This window comes from Cebus imitator, unplaced genomic scaffold (genome assembly GCF_001604975.1).
Source record: "Cebus imitator isolate Cc_AM_T3 unplaced genomic scaffold, Cebus_imitator-1.0 Scaffold480, whole genome shotgun sequence".
Classification (NCBI taxonomy): Eukaryota; Metazoa; Chordata; class Mammalia; order Primates; family Cebidae; genus Cebus; species Cebus imitator.
Genome location: NW_016107795.1, coordinates 1,002,119 through 1,023,216, shown reverse-complemented (window position 1 = coordinate 1,023,216; position 21,098 = coordinate 1,002,119). Strand labels below are relative to the sequence as shown.

General features: G+C 37.1%; 1 protein-coding gene across 2 annotated transcripts in view; it reads right to left on the bottom strand.

The window, feature by feature from the left end:
• The window catches only part of RASSF6 (Ras association domain family member 6), a 35,040-nt gene extending 14,231 nt beyond the window's left edge, over nt 1–20,809 (bottom strand). Inside the window, exons 1-4 of one of the 2 annotated variants that reach the window (XM_017512937.2) lie at nt 20,711–20,809; nt 8,763–8,841; nt 5,971–6,113; nt 717–811 (exon numbers count right to left, since the gene is read on the bottom strand). In XM_017512937.2, the coding sequence (XP_017368426.2) occupies nt 717–811; nt 5,971–6,113; nt 8,763–8,841; nt 20,711–20,775 (382 nt within the window). In that variant the 5' untranslated portion in view covers nt 20,776–20,809. The remainder of the gene's footprint in view (nt 1–716; nt 812–5,970; nt 6,114–8,762; nt 8,842–20,710) is intronic. The other variant, XM_017512938.2, reaches the window with a different exon arrangement.
• Between the last annotated feature and the right edge of the window lie 289 nt (nt 20,810–21,098).

Genomic DNA, 21,098 nt, shown 5'->3' with positions numbered 1-21,098 from the left:
GGAAATAGGGGAGGGACGGTGGGGGGTGGGGAGCTGGGGAGAGATAGCAAGGGGAGAAATGCCAGATGTAGGTGATGGGGAGGAAGGCAGCAAATCACACTGCCACATGTGTACCTATGCAACAATCTTGCATGTTCTTCACATGTACCCCAAAACCTAAAATGCAATAAAATAAATAAATGGGGAAAAAAATAAAAAAAATAAAAAAAAATATCTTTGAAATAACTTCATCAAATATAAAATTGACTCCAGTATATCTGTGTCTTTCTGAGAAGTTATTTAAATATCTGTTAACTAACTAAAATGTTCAGCTTCTAAAAAGATATATAATTAGGTCTGACGGGCTTGCTCTAACATATGCAGCTATTGAGAATGATAAATGATTCTAATCTTTGGGGAAAATACTGGACAATTTTATGAATACAAACTTTATTAAAACTATTAGCTCTCCCTATTCTAATAAATCTAAGTGACTTAATATAATTGCTTTTAAAATTACATTTTATATACCAAAGTAAGTTTCCTAAACATCATACAAGCACTACAGTGACTTAAGTTACTATGCTCCTAAGACATTTAAAAAATATATGTACATATAAAACAAGAGTTTATTGTGTAGTGGTATGAAAAACGTTAGATTTCAGGGAAGTATATAGGGTCATACTTTACATTAATTAAAAACTAAGTCTCCCAATTAATAAGATTTTGATACTGACCTTCCTGGAAATTCCTTGTTTCAGACATTGGAATCTGGGTCCTGTCCAGCTCGCCAATATGATATAGATCATCAAATTCCCCCCAGCGTGTCATTCTGAAAAGTAAGAAATCTTGTAAGTAACATCAGTTCCATTCATATTGAAGTCTATGATGGTTTCTAGATTTACAATATTAATATAGTAATACTGTGGGCCTCTGTAGGTGGATATATCATCCAAAGTTATAACAATTTTATGATATTAAAATTATATTCATACCAAAGTGGTCAGTATGTATTTTAAATACTTCCTCTACTTTTACAGAGCACATCTTCTTGATATAATAATTCAGTTACACACTGAAGTGCACGTTATATAGATTCTGTAAAACATATGTTCAAATTGAATTGGCAGAAACCAAGATGATCAATTGTTACAAGATATTGGATAATACTCTTAGGAGAGTTTAGATATAAAAGTATTTTTATACATTCTGTCAATATGTATTGAGTACCTATTGCAGTCAAAACATTGTTAGGTAGAGTGGCTCTAAAATGAGAAAATATGGGGCCTGTCTTTTAAGGCCCTTGATGACCATGAAGAATGTAGTTTACAAAGAAGGAAAATGTATGAGATATTTTGGCCAGAAAATTATTATTTCACAGAGAAACTAACAATTTTAAGTGCATTCTAGTGCTCAGAACAAATGAAACCTGACAAGTGTTTATTTTTACAGCAGGTCAAAACTCAATTTTATTTTATTTATCAGGTCTCAAACAACTTTCTTATTCTCTCTGTGCCTGTGTCCTCATCTGTAAAATGGAAATGATAATGGTATGAAGTAGGATAGGGTCGTCGTGAGGTTGGAAAGAGTTAATTTCTATAAAATTCTTGAAACAGTGCTCGAAAATGGTAAGCATTCAATATGGATTAAAAATAATTATAATCATCCTCATCTCCATTGTCATCATCATCATCATCATCACCAGCATCTCTATCCATTTCATTCCTGATGGGCTAGGAACCATTGGCAACCCAAAGTGTTCCTAGATATTTCTAGACAAATGGTTGCTATTATTAAGAGTCTCTTTAATGATGTTTGTTTTCCTTATGACTAAAATATATTCAGCTATAGGGAATTTGTGGCACTGACTCTTCCCAAATGTCATTGGTGGCAACAAAAAGTAATGGCAGTGAATATGAAAAAAATCATCCCCTTTCTTCTTTACTTTTGAATTCTTTTGAAGTCTGTTTTATGGTTATTATATCACTTGAGTCTCACAATAGCCTTATGAAGTAGAGAAAGTAATCCTAATATATTTGTTAATTTCAGAATACAGCAAATCCAAACAAATGTTATAAAGCCCAACTGTAGGTAATAACTTTAGCTCAAAGAAAAACTACCAGTTCCTAACTCAGAATCTAATTAGTCTTATGGCAGATAAAATTATCCATTTCCCCCAATCTATTAGGAGCTTAATAATCAGAAAGTGGCAGGTATAATTATCATAGAAAGAAGGTTAGCAATGGAAAAGGCAATACCAATGAAAAACAGAAACCAAAAAATGCAAAGTCATGTGATGCAATTTCATAAGGCTAAAGATAAGAATCCCTGGGATGCTGGGCAAATTCTTGGTGACCCTGGCAGACGTAACAGCTTAGACTTGTCACACAAATACAGGCTGCCAGAAGTGGTCTAATATATTCTGTGTTTGGCCCCTTATCTTTTCCACCATCTACAGCAGAAAACACCAGTTTTCAGCTCTGGATTGTGTAATTTGAAGCGTCACCCCATGCAACTGTGCACATGACTAAGCTCTAGGGCAGTTATCCAGAGTTTTCAAGAGAAAACTGGTTGGAACTTAATGTAATATCAAATAGTTTAACTTGCCCAAACATGAGACTTCTGTTGCTCTGACCAAAGTTCAGGATGTATGGTCATTTGCAAATTTAAACTGTGGGGAGGTTTTCTGAAGAGTTTAAAAATAAAAAGGAGGTAGAGTTTTGATAGACAAATAGAATATGGTCACTTCCCTCCCATATTGTAAGAAAAAAAAAGCACCACTGACATTATTCAAATGTACACCTGTCCAGTTCGTGCTCTTTATGTTATTCTGCCATGACTTGTCCAAAATATGCAAAAGCTGAGTTTGGAAAGATTAAAAACAGAAGTGAAAAATAGTGTAAGCAAATACAACCTTAACAAGGCTGTTCTTTTCTTTTGTTAATGAAAGATTTCCAAAACACTTGTACCAGATATGAGAGATCAAAGCACTGCCCATAGAATTGTTTCCATAAAGGGTAACAAGTGGTCAGAGCTCAAATAAGCTGATTTTTTAAAAAGCTTCTTCACTCCAATTAAGCTCATACTTCCTCTATGTGATTCATTTCAAACATAATTAAAGCAAACTAACGTGACAAGACCAATGATTCTCTCAAAGAGTGAACTGAAAAACACAAGATTACAGCCCTTCCTGCGGCTGAAGTTCCGTGTCATTTACTCCACGTTTACCTGCTGCAGATATAAAATCTGTCATCTTGCAAGAGCAGAGGTAAAAGTTTTGCCCAGAGATGCCCAATGTGGGAAAAAGAAAACAGGAGAAGTCTAAGAGTAAGGATATAGTCAATTTCTTTTCACAATTAAAGGTTGAGAATTTAAATGGATGTTATCTTAAATGAAACACCCAGAGGGAGGGTGTCTAGGATTGGATTGAAACAACAACAAAAATGATACCTTAGCCCATTAGCAAAGCAGAAGCCGGGGAAAAGCCATTTCCAATTATGCTATGCCTTCCTGCCTGAATGTTCAGCTGGCTCCCAGGAAATATTCTTGGCGAATTAATGACAACCAAATCTAATCTTGTTCTTGTGTGCATGTGGCTCTGTGTGTATGTATAAGGAATGGAATCTTTTTTTGCCAAATGTTCTATGGTCAGTCTTGTTACTTTGGAAAAGGACAAGCCGATGAAGGTTTCTAGGTAATTTTTCTCAACTTTAAACAAAAAGAGAGCCAATTCCTGTTTGTTTCACAGCAATATACTAATAAGCAATGTAAAATGTAAATGGATCCTACAGCAGGTACTATTCTAAAATAGTATCCCGAGGATATTATTTTAGAACCTGTGGCAGTATATGGAGAGGCATATTACCTTGTCCACTTGGGTTCTTGAAACTCATTCAAAAATTCAGAACTGCTAGGAACATGGGTTTTTACATTTGAGAACTTAAAAAATATCTTGGTTAATAATAACATTGTATATTTCAAAAGAGTTAAAGGAGAGAAGTTTTTATATTGTCTATTCTCACTGCAAAAAAGATAAATATTTGAGATGATTGATATGTTAATTAAGCTGTTTTGTTCATTCTGCAATGCATATATGCATAAAACGTCGTATTCCATAAATGTATAGAATGATTATTTGTCAATTAAAAATAAAATAAAACTTAGAACATATCTTGGTAAAGCCATTCAAAATAATGATGGCTTAAGGTGATACTACAATTACCTTATTTCATCTCTTTGACATTTTCCTTTAATGTTTGATATTTATTACATTTTCATGAATTAAAAAATTAAAATGCATCAAACAGATGTGGCTGTTCAGAGAATTTTGCAATGAAGTCTTAGGTAATATAAAGTATGATAGTTAATTTTGTAAATTCATATCTTACAAGTTTCCCAAAAGCAGATCCCGTGAGTAATTTTTCCTTTTAAATGATGCTCCTTGTTATTTAGAATCATCAGCCCTATCAGTCATCAGGTGCCTGAAGTGAGAAATATGGGGCTTTCTCAGTCTGCCTCAGCCTGCAGCCTCCCTTCTGTTCTTCCTTAGGCTCTGAGCCCTAACTTCATTGGTAATCCTTAGCTTGGATGGGAGACACAAGATAGACAGAGGGACCAAATAGTCACAACAAAGCAGATGTAATTTAACGACAGGCTTCTGGGGATTTTACTCTGTTCTATGTTTTGAATCTCTTCTTTGTGCCAGGCACACAGTTTAGCACTGAGATGCAAAGATGAATAAAGCACATTCCCTACCACCAAAAAGCTTACACTATAGACAAGGAGACAAGTATACAAAAATAAAATTGACTGCATGTGTGTCAAATGATATAGAAAAGTTTTCAGTGCACTTAGTATAGACTGAGGGGTCAGAAATTGCATTCTAGAGAACATGTTATCTGAGCTGAGTCTTAAAGGATTGTTGGAGGGCAGTCAGGCAAATTGATGTGGAGAAGCAGGTGGACTTCCAGGTAGAGTCAGGAAAATTAGAAATTACATGAAATGTGTAGGGAATTACAAAACATTCAGCATGGCAGTAGCGTAATGTTTGAGAAATATTGGCAAGGTGAAAATCATAGTAGTGCTTAAATATTTTTTTCCAAATGAAAAGCAGATTTCTGTCAAGGTGATAACTGATTTTCCTTAGTTGTGGCCAAAGATCACATTGGGTAAATTGTCCTGGCAGCTCTTTCTCCATTGTCTCCTCTGATAGGATGCCAGCTCATCTAACAATGGATGGGAGGATAAATAGTATGAAAAGAAGGCTTGGTATCTCAAGGTATATACAAAGTGGGTTAAGCTGGAGAGTAAAGGACTAAAAAAGAAGGGATAGAAAAAAAGATGAAAGGAACTTTTATATAGGTATGATTCTTGCTAGGGATATTTATTAATTTTTCTAAAACTTGTAAGAGAGTAAGGAAAAGATTAGCCCAACCTGGATATCCAAGGTACACTTGCATAAACTCACACAGAGGACTATTTAGTTCATTTATTTAATTTCAAATGCATTTTTGGGTACTCTGTTGAAAAGGATTGGGACAATCAGATGGAGCATCATTAAGTTTCCCTGGTACAAAGCATGATGAGCCCTTTGTTCCAAGGAAATAAGACATTTAGATTTTATTCTCTTATTTTAGAAACCAGGCCAGGGTAAATAAAATTCTGCCTTTATATTTTGTCTTTTTCAATGAGGGAATACAGTCTCCAGCAAAGAAGTAACAGAGTAGAGTCAAGACCTCAGGCTGTGGAGCCCAGACAGCAGTAAGGTCCAGTCCAGTTCTGCCACATTGTAATTGCAGATCTTGTACAAAGTAACTAATCTTGAAGAACCTGGTTTCTAAACACCTACTTAATGGAGTTGCCAGGAAATAAAGTGAGATTGTGTATGATCATTTCCACAGAAGCCTAAGTTTCCCTCATTAAGAATGCACACAATAAAACTAGATATGAAGATGATCTTCTGAGGAATTAAAAACATGAAAAATAGCTTACCCTTTGCTGGAGAAGACATCTGATAACTTCATCGTGGTAAAAGAAGAGAATGGCTTCTCATCTTGTATTTTTAGCTGTATAGGTCGTTTTACTCCCCAGAAGATGTCCAGCATTCCTTCCACCATTAGTTTGCCATCTTCAGTCTAAGGAAGAAATCAATAATCCCCCAGATTGTTTTTGTATTATTTACAGCAGGTAAATGTTTTAACTGAAAATGTAGAAATTAAGTGCATAAGAAACCTTAATAGGTTAAAAAGAAATCCCAAGGGTATTGTTTGGCTTTCCACTTTATCTACAAAACGATTCTATTTTTAAAACATTCTTTTATTTTTTGGAAACAGTGATACCCAGCAAAGTAAGTAAATCAAAATGGTAATGGCATGTCCACCAGAGGGCACAGTATGTTAAAACACTTTCTGAACTCTATGATTCTTCAATTAAGTGGAATTTTAATTCTCTAATTTTGTTTAATTTAAAATTAAAGCAAATTTAAAAACTGTAATGAACTAGAAATCAGAAAAAAAACTATTTAAAGATTTAGCAGCTATTTCCTCATTTCTGAACAGAAAAAAATTTAACTCACAAAGTTATGCAGAACAAGTAAAATAATATATGTGAAAACATGCTGTAAAATTCAAAATATTATGGACATGATTTTTTTTTGAGACGGAGTCTCACCCTGTCACCAGGCTGGAGTGCAGTGGTGTGATCTTGGCTCATTGCAACCTCCGCCTCCCGGGTTCAAGCGATTCTCCTGCCTCAGCCTCCCGAGTAGCTGGGACTACAGGCAAACGTCATCACGCCCAGCTAATTTTTTTTTTTGTATTTTTAGTAGAGATGGGGTTTCACTAAGTTGGCCAGGATGGTCTCAATTTCTTGACCTCATGATCCGCCCGCCTCAGCCTCCCAAAGTGCTACAGGCATGAGCCACCGCACCTGACTAGATAGGATATTTTTGTAAAAACAACAGCATTTGAAGAATTTCTTTAAAATTAGAAATATAGTATAATAGAAGAAGGAAACAAGCTTAACATTGTGAATTTTGTGGAAACTTTTGAATTAAAGTATAAATAGTCATTGTATATATATATATCTCAAAGTCATTTTCCAATGTTAAAGTAATGATTTCTGTTATAAAAGCTTTGGAAAATACAGAAACTAACAAAAGTCATATGCCAGCAACAAAATATCTATTTTAATATCCATTAACTATTATTAATATTATGAAAAATCAATCGTTAGAAAGCATTTAATAACTCAATTCTTATTTGAGAGCGTAATGAAAACTCCAGACTGAGATCACACAGACCTGTGCTCAAACCCTGGCTCTGCCACTTCCTAGCTGTGGCCTTGGACAAGTTGCTGGCCACCTTTAAGATTGGGTTTTCTTACCTGAAAAACAGGCATTATGATAATTCTTAATTCATAGCACCTGGAATTCAATAGGTGCTCTATATTACTGTTTATTGTTTCTTTGGCTGATAAACTTCCTTTGGAATCACTCCTGAAACAAAGTTTTGCACTTCTTCCACTTTAGATTTACATTTCAGATTACTAAGAGGTTAGTTACCAATCAATCTTTTTCAGCAACCAAACACAATTTGTTCTTTGAAATGACCGTGCGTAATATAGATTATATAGTTTAGTTAATGGTGGATAGCATTCTTTCTGTGCCTAACTAGAACTCAATTAAGCCTTTGTATCAAAAATTCATAGAAACTCTGAAAAAAAAAAACACCTTTACTCTGCTGAGGTTGTTAAATTCTTCATTGCTATATCTCCAGCTTTTAAAATGGTATCTGGTACATGGTAGACACTCAATAAATATTTGTTTCATTAATTGATTGGTTAATCACAGATGAATAAAGCTACATATTGTCATCCAAGGACTGCCCCTTTTAAACAGTGTCAGAAGATTTGAAAAATTCTGAATTACGACTTTATTGACCAGTGTGTAAAGATTGAAAAGTCTGATAGCCTCTATGTACACATCACTTCATACAGCTTTAAAAATTATATAAAACATGAAACTATTTTTAAAAATTAAATAACTTTTTTTTTTTTTTTGGAGACAGAGTCTTCCTCTGTTGCCCAGGCTGGAGTACAGTAGTGTGATCTTGGCTCACTGCAACCTCCACCTCCTGGGTTCAGGTGATTCTCCTGTCTCCACCTCCCCAGTAGCTGGGATTACAGGCATGCACCACTACATCCAGGTAGTTTTCATATTTTTTAAGTACAGACAGGGTTTCTGGCCAGATTAGTCTCGAACTCCTGACTTCAGGTGATCTGCCCGCCTCGGCCTCCCAAAGTGTTGGGATTATAGGCATGAGTTGCTGCACCTGGCCTAAAAAACTTTTGTATTATAAATAGTGCACTGATGTACAGAATTGAAAAGAATATGCCTCAACTTAAATGTTCGTAACACCAAAACTCAAACATTTACCTAAAGAAAACAAATTTAACATCATGAATTTTGCGGAAACTTTTGAATTAAAATATAAATAATCATATATATATCTTTCTATATACATTTTGGTGCATTTGTAAGAAAGTATTGTGACAAATCTTCAGTGGAAATGCTGTTAAAAATATTCGTACTCTATTTTTAAAATAGAAAATGTCATTAAAATTTTTAAATGTTTTCTATCTCAAAACTGCTTAGAAAGTCACAAGTGTTCCAAGCCCAAGCCTAAAAATAAGAATCATAATCAAGTTAAACTTTCACCTGTTTCTTCCAGAATTGGGTGTGTGTGTGTGAATAAAACTGGATTGCCTTTCTTCAATGAGCTTACCTCTCCATATAAAATATGCAGATTTTTCTGGTTCTTATAAAAAATGTTATAGGTCTTCAATAAAGAATTAAGTTGTTCCCTAAAAATAACAATAAAAAGTTCGATTACAATCAGTCTTAGGCTTTTTAACAGTAAAAGGTGGTAACGGTACTTTTATAAAGGTTTGACGTAGAAAGAAATGGTTTAATGGAATTTTTACTACTCTGTCACTTTGACATAGTTCATTGGAAATGGAAGCATTCTTAAAACATCAACAAATGTTGAAGGTGCCAATTCATAAATAAATAACCAAAGGTGGGAAAATGTTGGAAAATGATTCAGGACAAGAATTGTGAAAAGAGTGTTCTGTAGCAGGAGGCAGCCACGAAACAGAAATGTGATTTCATATTCTCTCACGTATTTCAACATTTAAAACCAACCTAAATTAAGAACGTGGTTGTGCCTGATACTGCCTCTCTACACATTACTCCCTCCTGTATGCCCAGAGCATGGGATGGGACACCAGTGCCCCAGCTCTCCACATGTGTGTTTGCCACTTAGTCTCCCTGAATTTCCACAGCTGTGAAATGAAGGTGATCTGTCCTACTTGCAGGGGCTGTTTAGAGCATTAAAGGCAACCACAGAAACTTGCCATTCAATATTCAGTATTTATTGAAGAAGAGTCACAGTAGATTCTTCTTCAATAAATATTGAATATTGAATGACATAATTTGTATATTCTGACTGTTACATGTTTGAAATCGTGTAAACACATATTTTGCCATTGGACGTTTCTTCCTTGTAATTTTCAAAGTGATATATTCAAGGATCAATACATTCCACACAACTGCCGTAAAAAAGATTCTCCCAAAGTCCTCCATGCTGTCAGTCCATTTCCTGACTGGGTTACTTTAAATTTTTAATGTTAATGAACATGTCTTTTCTAAATATCATTGATCACACTGATTTTGTTCTCCTGGGGTCGTTGGCATAGGATATTTCCTAAAAATTATACTACTGGCCGAGAACATGAACATGATTTGTAGTGCTCATTGTTTAGTGCCAGAACACCATTAAGAAACTTCACCATCAAGAAATTTCACAGGAAAGAAATTTCAGGAACACTTGGATGCAGCTCCTGTTATGCTGAACTTTGAGAGTTGTTACAAAAGGAAATGGAGCCTTACATAATTTTATTCCCTCAGCATCTGCTTCTGATAAATGTACATTATATAGTATAGTATGAGTGGCCTTCAAAGTGTTTACCTCTGGATCATGGGCAGTTGGAAAATGTTTCTGAAGCTGAATAGAGCGTGACTAAATCCTCGACTGAAATAAGTCTCCAAATGACACAGGGTGTTGGCAAACTGTGGTCCCAAGCTGCTTGTTTTTGTAAATAAACTTATATTGGAATATCACCATGCTAATTTTTCTGCTTATTGTCTATGGCTGTTTTTCTGTTATAACTACAGAACTGAGTAGTTGTGACAACAACCATATGGCCTACAAAGCCTGAAATATTTATAATCTGGCTCTTTGCAGAGACAGTGTTCCCAATCTGTAATCCACTCTGTAATACAGGGTAGCTGGATACCACAGAAGTCTTCCATATTTTTCTCACCAGGAGCAGACTTTTTTTGATTATTAATTGCACTTTAAAAGATTTTGGTGTAGCTGATTAGAGCTCAGTAAACTAAAGTACTGGAATAAAATTAGGTAAATTAGTGGTGCAATACAAAGCAAGGAATTTGAAAGGAAAATTTAGAAGTTACGCGAACAAACTATAGCAATGGTGAATGTTGTCCAAACATTTCTTTTAATCATGTACTTACCAGAGAAGCTTTTGAAAATGATTAGTTTATGACAGTTTTCACTCATAGGCGGGTGCTGAACAATGAGAACACATGGACACAGGGAGGGGAGGACTACACACTGGGGTCTGTTGGGGGGAAATGGGGGAGGGACAGTGGGGGGTGGCGAGTTGGGGAGAGAGAGCATGGAGAGAAATGACAGATATAGGTGATGGGGAGGAAGGCAGCAAATCACACTGCCATGTGTGTACCTATGCAACAATCTTGCATGTTCTTCACATGTACCCCAAAACCTAAAATGCAATAAAAAAATTAAAAAAAAGAAAATGATTAGTTTATGAAACAATGTCTCTAATGTAACCTTGAGAATAAAATGTATGTCTGTAACAGTCTAGTTTAACTTGGCATTAGGGGAAGAACACCTTGAAGACTTATTGTCAAATTGATCATCTGCATCTTTCACTTGCACCACCCCACAGAACGTCATTTATTGAACATGCTACAGTTGCTGTATGAGCACCATCATGAGGACTTGGTCATATGTGGAAGGTGGGTGAGAGTTCTAAGGAATAGATGTTGCCAATGGTGAGCCTTGGTGGGTGAGAATTAAACAGGAAAAGAAGAGTGTAAAGAGCTTACCTATCAAAGAATCCACATGGACAAGGACATGTAGTTATTTCTTTTTTTTTTATTGCATTTTACGTTTTGGGGTACATGTGAAGAACATGCAAGATTTTTGCATAGGTACACACATGGCAGTGTGATTTGCTGCCTTCCACTCCTTCACCTATATCTGGCATTTCTCCCCATACTATCTCTCCCCACCTCCCCACCCCCTGCTGTCCCTCCCCTATTTCCCCCCAACAGACCCCAGTGTGTGATGCTCCCCTCCCTGTGTCCATGTGTTCTCATTGTTCAACACCCGCCTATGAGTGAAAATGTGGTGTTTAATTTTCTGTTCTTGTGTCAGTTTGCTGAGAATGATGGTTTCCAGGTTCATCCATGTCCCTACAAAGGACACAAACTCATTGTTTTTGATGGCTGCATAATATTCCATGGTGTATATGTGCCACATTTTCCCTGTCCAGTCTATCATCAATGGGCATTTGGGTTGGTTCCAGGTCTTTGCTATTGTAAACTGTGCTGCAATGAACATTTGTGTGCATGTGTCCTTATAGTAGAATGATTTATAATCTTTGAAGATTCTAGGCAGGGGAAAGACAAGATGATACTAAGGATCACTAGGTAGAGTGTGGGAGACAGATTTCAGTATGAGACAGGATAGAGGCAGCAAGATGAGTGAGACCACTGCAACACTAGTGCGGTAGAGGTGCAGAAATGAGGCTGATGTTCCAAGGAAAGCTGAACAAATGTCCCATGTATATGAAATGTTCTAAAGTCCAGAAGGGACCTAAAATAGTTACAGGTATTGTCTGGTTTAGAAGACTCAAAGGCAATCATTAAAGTGTTATCTGGGCAGTCTCTAGTCAATAAAGAAGAAGGCTGATTTAATTTATACTGTGACCTGTCAGTGGTAATTTTAGTACCTAAATGTTACATATGGAACCCCTCAGAAAGAATCTGTGCACCTTTCCCTCTCAAACTTGTAAAAGTTCACCTTCCAGCATGACCAGACTGCTTAGCATAGACTGTTCGATGTCTCTAAAAACACTTAAAAAAATAAATGATAAGAAATGGATTCTATGTCCAGTTTTCCAGTTTACGAATCTATGATGTCCAAGGCATGCCCAAGACATAAACAAAAGGTTCTTACACTTTTTATGTGAGACACAAAAAATTATTTTCTAGGAAAAGGCCTTGGTTTTTGGAACATGAAACACTGTATCACAATATGTAACAAGGATGTTTTTAAACATCATCAAACACTATATAATAAGGATGGTGTTTTCACTAAACTGAAGAATACCAAATTTCCATACAAACTAGACTTCTAGCTAAATGACCATGTAAATTATTGGTTTCTCCAGGATAGAAGTTGGCACCCTGCCACAGGCAGTATGGAGAGAGAATCCTGGTGTAAGCTGAGGAATATTCATGATTCTCCATCATGGCTCTGGAAGAGAGCTAGCCAGGGAGAGACTGATCTTGGTGGGGGATAGGTCAGGGAGAGGGATGGTGAGACAATCCCGGTGTCCTGTTCCTTTAAGGCTCCAGCTTGGTTTTAATGAGTAATAGCGGACCCAAAGTTTACTGTAAAATGCTTAGGTGTACTTTGCACTTTGTGGCCTGTATTGCAGCTGCTTAGCAGATGGGAATTACTTGCATTCTGATGTTTGCCATGAATAATACACTTAGCAAGAAATGAGCTACTCAATCTTATTAGACATTTGGCTGGCTGGAAGAAACAATTTTTATTTAATTTTATAAAACTGTAATATGCATGAATGTGGGACAAGATTATGGGTGGAAGGGAATTATGTCTCATGTCCATAGAGTGGATGTCAACTATTAGTTGTACTAAGAGATTTCTTCCTCTTGTTTTAATAATGACTTACAACATAATGAAGTGGCTAAACTATTCCTTCCCTAAAAGCCAAGAACCCTGTCCTCCTACCCTTTACAAAATGATTCTTACAATTTGAACCCACTAAGGGCAAAGCATAAATACTGTCATATGCCGTCACCCTACACAAAACTTCAGAGACTTCCGTTTGATACAAATGAACCTCAGGGGAAAACACAATGAAGCTGACAAAGGCATATTTAGCCCCTGGCTGTGCTTCCTGAGTTTGAGTTACTTCTGCTTCTTGGAGACTTGCTGAAAAATGTCCATGGTTCCAATCAGGCAGCCACTGAGCTGCATAGTGACAGCAGCATTAATAACAACATTCCACTGTGTGTGTTGCCATGTTTAAGAGCAGGAAACAAAAACATTTGAAACAGTTTTCATCAGGTGAAAAACTGAGGCTAATGCTAATTAGTTCTCTTTCACAGGTTTTCTTTTTTCCATTGATTTTGTTCATGATGTTAAATTTTAGCAGGGATACTATTTAACAATTTCATATGTCAGGTTCAAAAAGCTTAATTTAAAACCATATATATATATATATAATTCCAAATATATATATATATATATATATATATATATTAGAGATGAAGTTTCCCTCTTGTTGTCCGGGCTGGAGTGCAATTGTGCGATCTTGGCTCACTGCAACCTTTGCCTCCTGGGTTCTCCTGCCTCAGCCTCCTGAGTAGCTGGGATCACAGGCATATGCCACCATGCCCAGCTAATTTTGTATTTTTAGTCGAGATGGGGTTTCTTCATGTTGGTCAGGCTGGTCTTGAACTCCTGACCTCAGGTGATCTGCCCACCTCAGCCTCCCAAAGTGCTGGGATTACAGGTGTGAGTTACCTCACTGGGCCAAGACTGTATATTTTTAGAAAATAACTATGAAATATTAAAGTTAAGTATATTAAACATTACATTAAATATGTAAAGATAATAAAGTGACTATTTACTAAGAATTAAGGTTGTGATTTTTATTTCATATGTTGTAATTCTGTATACCTTATAGATTCTTTTTTTTTTTTTTTTCGATGTGGAGTTTTGCTCTTGTTGCTCAGGCTGGAGTGCAATGGCATGATCTGAGCTCAATGCAACCTCCATCTCATGGGTTCAAGTGATTATCCTGCCTCAGCCTCCTGAGTAGCTGGGATTACAAGTGCCTGCCACCATGCCCAGCTAATTTTTTTTTTTTTTTGTATCTTTAATAGAAATAGGGTTTCACATGTTGGCCAGGCTGGTCTCGAACTCCTGACCTCAGGTGATCCACCTGTCTTGTCCTCCTAAAGTGCTGGGATTACAGGCATGAGCAACTGTTCCTGGCCTGTAAATTCTGTATAAGAAATGTGTGATACTTTCATGATATTTTGTAGGTTCATAAAAATTTAATATATACTCTTGTGTGTTTTTGGAAAGAGCGACAGGAAATATGAGGACACAGAAAAGAACTGAATAAAGCCTTCTCATGAAGCCATTTGCCAAGACAAATCATCATTCCATATTACTGATGTCTGCAGACAGAAGCAGAATTCGCCAAACACACTTTATCCTTTATTTCTGTCCATTTGAATTCTAGAATTAAAATGACAAAGTTTGACTCCTCTTTCATAAACACCCATGGCTCCAGATCTTTTTGTTTTGGCCTCATCTCCTGATTCAAATGATGAAGAAAGAATGCTTTTCAATCTTTGCATAGAGACCCTCCTCAGCTAGCAAAGTAGGTTATTCACATTTCCATTGCAAATGAAGGGATTGAGTTCCAAAGTCTGGAAACTGAGAAATTTGTGGAGAGGTAGGCTATCTTGACTGAAGTAAAAATGCAAACTCTAAATTATCAGAAAGCTATGAATTCTGTCTCACTCTTCCAAATTCAAATACCTGAGGAATTTTCCCTTTTTTTCTGCAGCCTTGCCAACAAAAGTCAAAAGTTATTTTTGACTTTTTGACAAAAGCCATTCTGACTGGTGTGAGATGGTATCTCACTGTGGTTTTGACTTGCATTGCTCAGATTAGTGACAATGAACATTTTTTTTGTGTGTTTGTTGGCTGCTTGTATGTCTTCTTTTACGAAGGGTCTGTCCATGTCTTTTGCCCACTTACACACTGTTGGTGGGAATGTAAATCAGTCCAGTTATTGTGGAAAGCAGTTTGGAGATTTCTCAAAGACCTAAAAGCTGAACTACCTTTCAACCCAATAATCCCTTTACTGGGATTATTACCCAAAGGAAAATAAATCATTCTACCAAAAAGACATATGCACCCCTATGTTTATCACAACACTATTCGCAACAGCAAAGACATGGAATCAACCCAGGTGTCCATCAGTGCTGGATTGGATAAGGACAATGTGGTATATATACACCAGGGAATACTCTGCAACCATGAAAATGAGCAAAATTATGCCCTTTGTAGCAACATGGGTGCAGCTGGGGCTATTATCCTAAGTGAACTGATAGAGAAACAGAAAATCAAATATTGTATGTTCTCACTTATAAGTGGGTTGTACACTCAGTACACATGGACACAAAGATGGGAACAACGGGCACTGGGGACCACTGGATGCAAGAGAGAGAGGGAAGGGGGCAAGGACTGAAGAGCTATCTATTGGGTGCTATGCACAGTCCTGGAATGATGGGTTCATCTGTACTCCAAACCTCAACATCCTACAAGACAGAGATGAGGGAATGGAGCAATTAGGCTGGTACTTAGCTCATATTTGGAACTTGCTTCTCATTTGTCCATGGGTTAGCCTTTTATTTTTTGTTTTTCTGAGACAAGCCTTATAGCTCTTTTTTTTTTTTAAGCGAGTTTGAAAAGTAAACACAGGTGTGCCACACAATGCCAATCATTATGGGAGCAGATGCAAGCTTGCTGTAAAATCACACCCTTTGTGTTTGAAGAGCTAGGGACTTTTGTGCTTATTGAGAATAACTACCTTGACTTCATAGTCTGATGCCTCTTGTTCTCTTGGGAGGAAGAATCTATCGATCCTATTTAATGAAATCTTTAATTTATAGTACTGATATACCTTTTGGCCCCTGGATGTTTGGGATTGTTGCTAGAAGGTCTGAAACACAACAGGGGGCCAGTGATTCTCAGGGTCATCAACATGAGCACGAGCCTGAAAATGGGAGCTTTCCTGACACACAGGCTCTTCCACTCACTGGCTCTGACTTTGTTCTTCAGTAATGCTGCCATGACTTTCACCACTGGTTATCTTTATATTCAACAAAAAATAATAAGCAAACTCCTTGCTGCTCTTCTGGGCATCCTCCGAACATTCTCCACACTAAATCCAGAGTATGTAGAATGTATCTAATCATATCATCTGCTTTGTTAACATCCTTAAATATCTTAAATGTCTTTCCATTGCTCTTGGGATAAAACCCCTACATCCTTATGGCAGGTTAAGCCCTGTTTGATCTCTCTCCTGCCTTCCTCTTCAGCCTCCTTTCAAGAGACATTTTCCCCGTGTCCTGTACCCCAGCACCCTGGGCACCTTTCACTTGTTGAAACTGCTCCATGGCCATAAGGATTTCTGGCAGATTTCCTGTGTCAGGAACGCTCTCCCACCCACTCCTCTGAACCTTCATAGCTCCCTCCTCACTCAGATCTCTGTATAAACACTTTCTAGGGAGAAGGCTTCTTGGAGCTCTTGTTTCAACCAGGGCTTTAAACTGGGTTCCTTGGCCCAGAACACATGTCAATTTGTTTCAGGTCTTTAGATCTCTATGGACCTAAAAGTGTGATCTCCTAGACTAGCAGCATGTTTACCACCTGGAAACTTAGACATGCAAATATTCACCGCACCCTATAACTCCTGAATCAGAAACTCTGCGGATGGGGCCTAGAAATCTTTCTTTTAAAGAAACCTCCAGGTGGTTCTGATAAAGGGTCAGGTGTGAGCTACAGCTTCAGATTTCAAGCTTCATAGGAGTAGGACAGCCTCACCCCCTCCCCTCCCCCCATTCCCTCTCCTCCCCTCCTCTCCTCTCCTTTACTCTCCTGGTATGCTCTCAAAAGTTATTTGTTTAGGGAATCCAGAGTAGAAAATTCACACATCCAGAAATTCAAGTAAATTCCATATGTGTAATGTATTTCTGGAGTCTTTGAATTTTAACTTCATTGGACTTTCTATGAGAACATTTTTAGTGTATTTTGGGCAGACAAATGATCTCATTGTGTTTAAACCTACTTAATTGATAAAATAGGTAATTGCAAAGTAGATAAATTTTACTAGGAATAACAGATTATTAAGTCATATCAATAAGCTCAATGACTGTCGACAATATATGCTTATTGAACATGTCAAATATATAAAAAGCTTAATAAGTGTCCTTCTTCCACATATTTCATGATGATGTAATTGACCTTTTTGTGACATTATAACAGATGTGATAACCAGTTTCTCACAATAATTTCTTTTTATTTCACTGGGTTATCAAACATGAATAATGTGAATTTTAAAAACAACCCCCATGTAGGCAAAAATTCTAATTTTTTAAAGTAGATGATCCTAAATATGTGGTTAAAATATTTTGTCTCTGGCTTATTTTAAAACTCTAACTCCTTATACAAATGCATCAGGACAGGCTCTTCTATACTTTAATTAAAGACAAGTATTCAACATTCTTCAGGAGAATGATGCCCTCTTCTTAGAAGCTTACCTTCAGGACTCACTGGGGCAGGCAGTGTTTGCCCCTATTCCTTTGATCAGGAGAAGACCCTGTACATGAAACCTGGGCAAACATTGCCTTCTGGCTCTACTGGCCAGGTAGGAGGCAGTCTCTGGAACACTGGCTCTTTGTGTTTGATTTGTGCTTAGAGATGCAGGTGGCTGGTTCCTTTGTTTCAACAAAGGTTGCCGGCCAACATGCTTGGAAAAAGAAACTGTTTGGAATAATACACTTTCTGCTAAAATTTATTACATCATGCTAATTAAACTTATTTACTAAGGACAGGAATGTACACGTGCCTTTTGAGCTGCTGTTAGAAGAGGCATAGGATGTAAGGTTTATATTAGGTTTCTAAGTAGCAGAAAAAGTCTGATAGGTTCTGAGAGTGAAATCTGATCTGCATTCTAAAACTGGATTTAAACTTCTCCATTAATTTGTTTGTTTTTTAAAAAAATGCATGGTTAGCAATTATTCACCTCTAAAGTGCTCAGATTTCAGCCTATCACCTAAAGTGAAAACAGTTGGAAGTAACCATAACAAATCTTTTTTTTTTTTTTCCACCCAGCACACTTATATGAAGTAGCAAGCAATGATGACTCCAGGCAATAAAACAGCAACTAGAAGCTTAGTTGTTGGAGCACAAAGCTAACCTATGCCAATACCCTTTGAACAGGGAAGTTTCTAAACCCAGAGAATTCTCATCCAGTAGCAGGATACAAACGTTATGTTGCCTTCTATGCTATTATTAATATCAGGACCTCTTATTTTACTGATCATATGTAATCCTCATGAAATTTGCTGAAACCAAAATTTTGATTATGAAGATTCTGTTTTACTGTTAATTTCCATTCTTTTCATGTATTTCTGTTCAGGAAAATAAAAATACCTCAATAAATCGCTAATTTTTGTCTTGTTCCCTACAACGATGCCTCGTACAGAGGGGGACCTAAAAAATTACTTGTCAAGTGAATAAATGAGTAGGGGTGTTTGCCAGATTTGTGGTATGCTGGATATCACAGCTGGTCAGTGGCATTGTTATAATTTCTGGTAACAGCCTGGCAGAGATTTCCCCCAGCTCCAGGAATTTTGTTTATGTTAGGTCAGAAGTTCTCAGAACGTTAATCCTGTCCTACTCTGAGCATTTGTTCTCAGACTTCAGTATGCATCAGAATCACATGATTAGTTCTGGGGTGAAGCCCAGGGTCTATACTGTGAACAGGCATCTGATTCAGAAGCAGGATGTCCATGGACAGACCCATTTTTGAGAAATGCTTCTTATTTACTCTCAAACGTAATGTGTCCAGGACTGAACTCCGGATCTTCAACCGCAAACCTGCTCCTCCTGTAGCTCCTGTTACTCCTCATGATTACAGAAAATGTTAACCCCATTTTTCTAGATCAAAATCTTTAGAATTAACCTTGGTTATTCCCTTTCTTTCATACCCTATGTCTAACCCTTCAGGAAATCCTATTGTATCTGCCTTGAAAATATATCCAGAATCTGATCATTGTTTCTCTACCTCTACTGCTGCCACCTTGGTTCAAGCCACCTTCATCTCCACCATGGACTGTCAGCTCCTTGGTAGCTTCTCTGTTTACACTGTTGTCCCCTCTTCACTCTGTTCTTAACACAGCAGCCAGATGATACTGTCACTCAATATCCTTCCACAGCTTCTCATCTTATTTAATGGGAAAGACCAAGCCTCATAATGGCCTACCAAACCCTACATGCTCTGACTCCATTTGGCCTCATCTTCTACTGTCTTTCTGCTTCCGTTTCCCCACACCATCCTCTCTGACCCTTACAAATTTGCATCTGTCTTAGGGCCATGGAGTTGCTGTCCCCCTTGCCCCTGGAATACCTGTGGTACCTGCATGGCTTGCTTTCTTCCTTTCTGCAGGCTTTTCCTCCAGTGGTTCCTCCTCACTGAGGAAGGAACTAGGTTATATGAAATCAGAACTTTTTCCACTCTCTATCTCCAGCACTCTTTACTCCATTTCCTCAGCATTTATCTCACATATTGACTGTATCCAACTTTATGATATAACCCCATGAAAGTAAGGGTTTGGTTTGGTTCATTGCTGAATGCACAGGGTCCAGAAGAACACCTGTTTGCAGTGAAATAAGTGTTTGAGGAATGAATCTGAATCCTTTATCCTTTGGGTCATGTCTTTTCCCCACTGCTTATAGTTCATCCTTAGCTTCTAGCTGTGGTTTTATTTTAGTCTTTGAACATATTTGCTGCCTTCACTTTCCTACTGCTCAACTCTGGATCATTCACTTCCCCTTCTCTCTATCATTTGTTTGGCTTTATTCGTTTTTCCACCCCCCTTAAGATTTGGGTCATGTTTCAGTAGCACTTGGTTTTTTCACGATTTCATCTCCTCCCAGCCCCCAGCCTCTGCTATAGCTTGGCAAGTTTCAGTTTTCATCTTTACTCTTGTAGCTTTTAAGCCCCCACTCTATTGCTCCCAAAGCAATATGAGATGCTGTTTGTTGTGTATTAGAAAACAGTTGTGGATGTTGGCCATATATTGTATAATCTAATGTCAAGAGGGAACCAGTAAAAATAAAGTGTCGTGGAGCAAGGGAGGGAGAGGTTAGGACAGGATATAATGTTTTGGGCTCTGGGGTTAATTCTTTAGAACTATCATTTATGAGAAGCCTTAGATCTTTCACTTAATGCTGCTCTTCAATATTATCCCAACTATTAAAACAGAAATGTCACTTTTAATAAAATTAAACCACTGTTGAATAAAATTTTAGTGACTGTTCCATGAGACAGTAAATTAGGCAGTCTTTAGGAACATATTTTTTCAACTTCGAATCCAGTATCTCTACTGATGATTTATATTATTGATCTTGTTGATCATACATCATGCTTAGAAAACTTTGAATGGTATATTCCACAAATGACTGGTGAGTAGGGTAACGTATAATATAAGGTGTGTGTTTACCTGGTGATGAATGTCCTCTCATTGATGAAGATCCAAGAGGGGTACTGGTGAGCCATCATGGTCATCTTTCTTTCCTTTTTGAGATGGTCTGAGGATACCGTAAACATGAGAATAATATTAATAATTTGTCCCTATAGTGCATTCATAAATTAGTTTCTCATTTAAGTTGAGTGTTTTGTTGTATCAATATAAGAATATTTTAGAAAGTTTTTAAGTAGTATGTCATATGTGAGCAAAAATACAGAAAAATGTATTATGTAAATGAAAAAATACAGAAGCAGTAACTCAAGACAAGTATGGATTGAGCAATTTGGTAAGTCTTTCAGATATATTTCTAGCAAGGTAAAAGTGACTCTATTGATTTGTATAACTCTGTATAAGGGGTCAT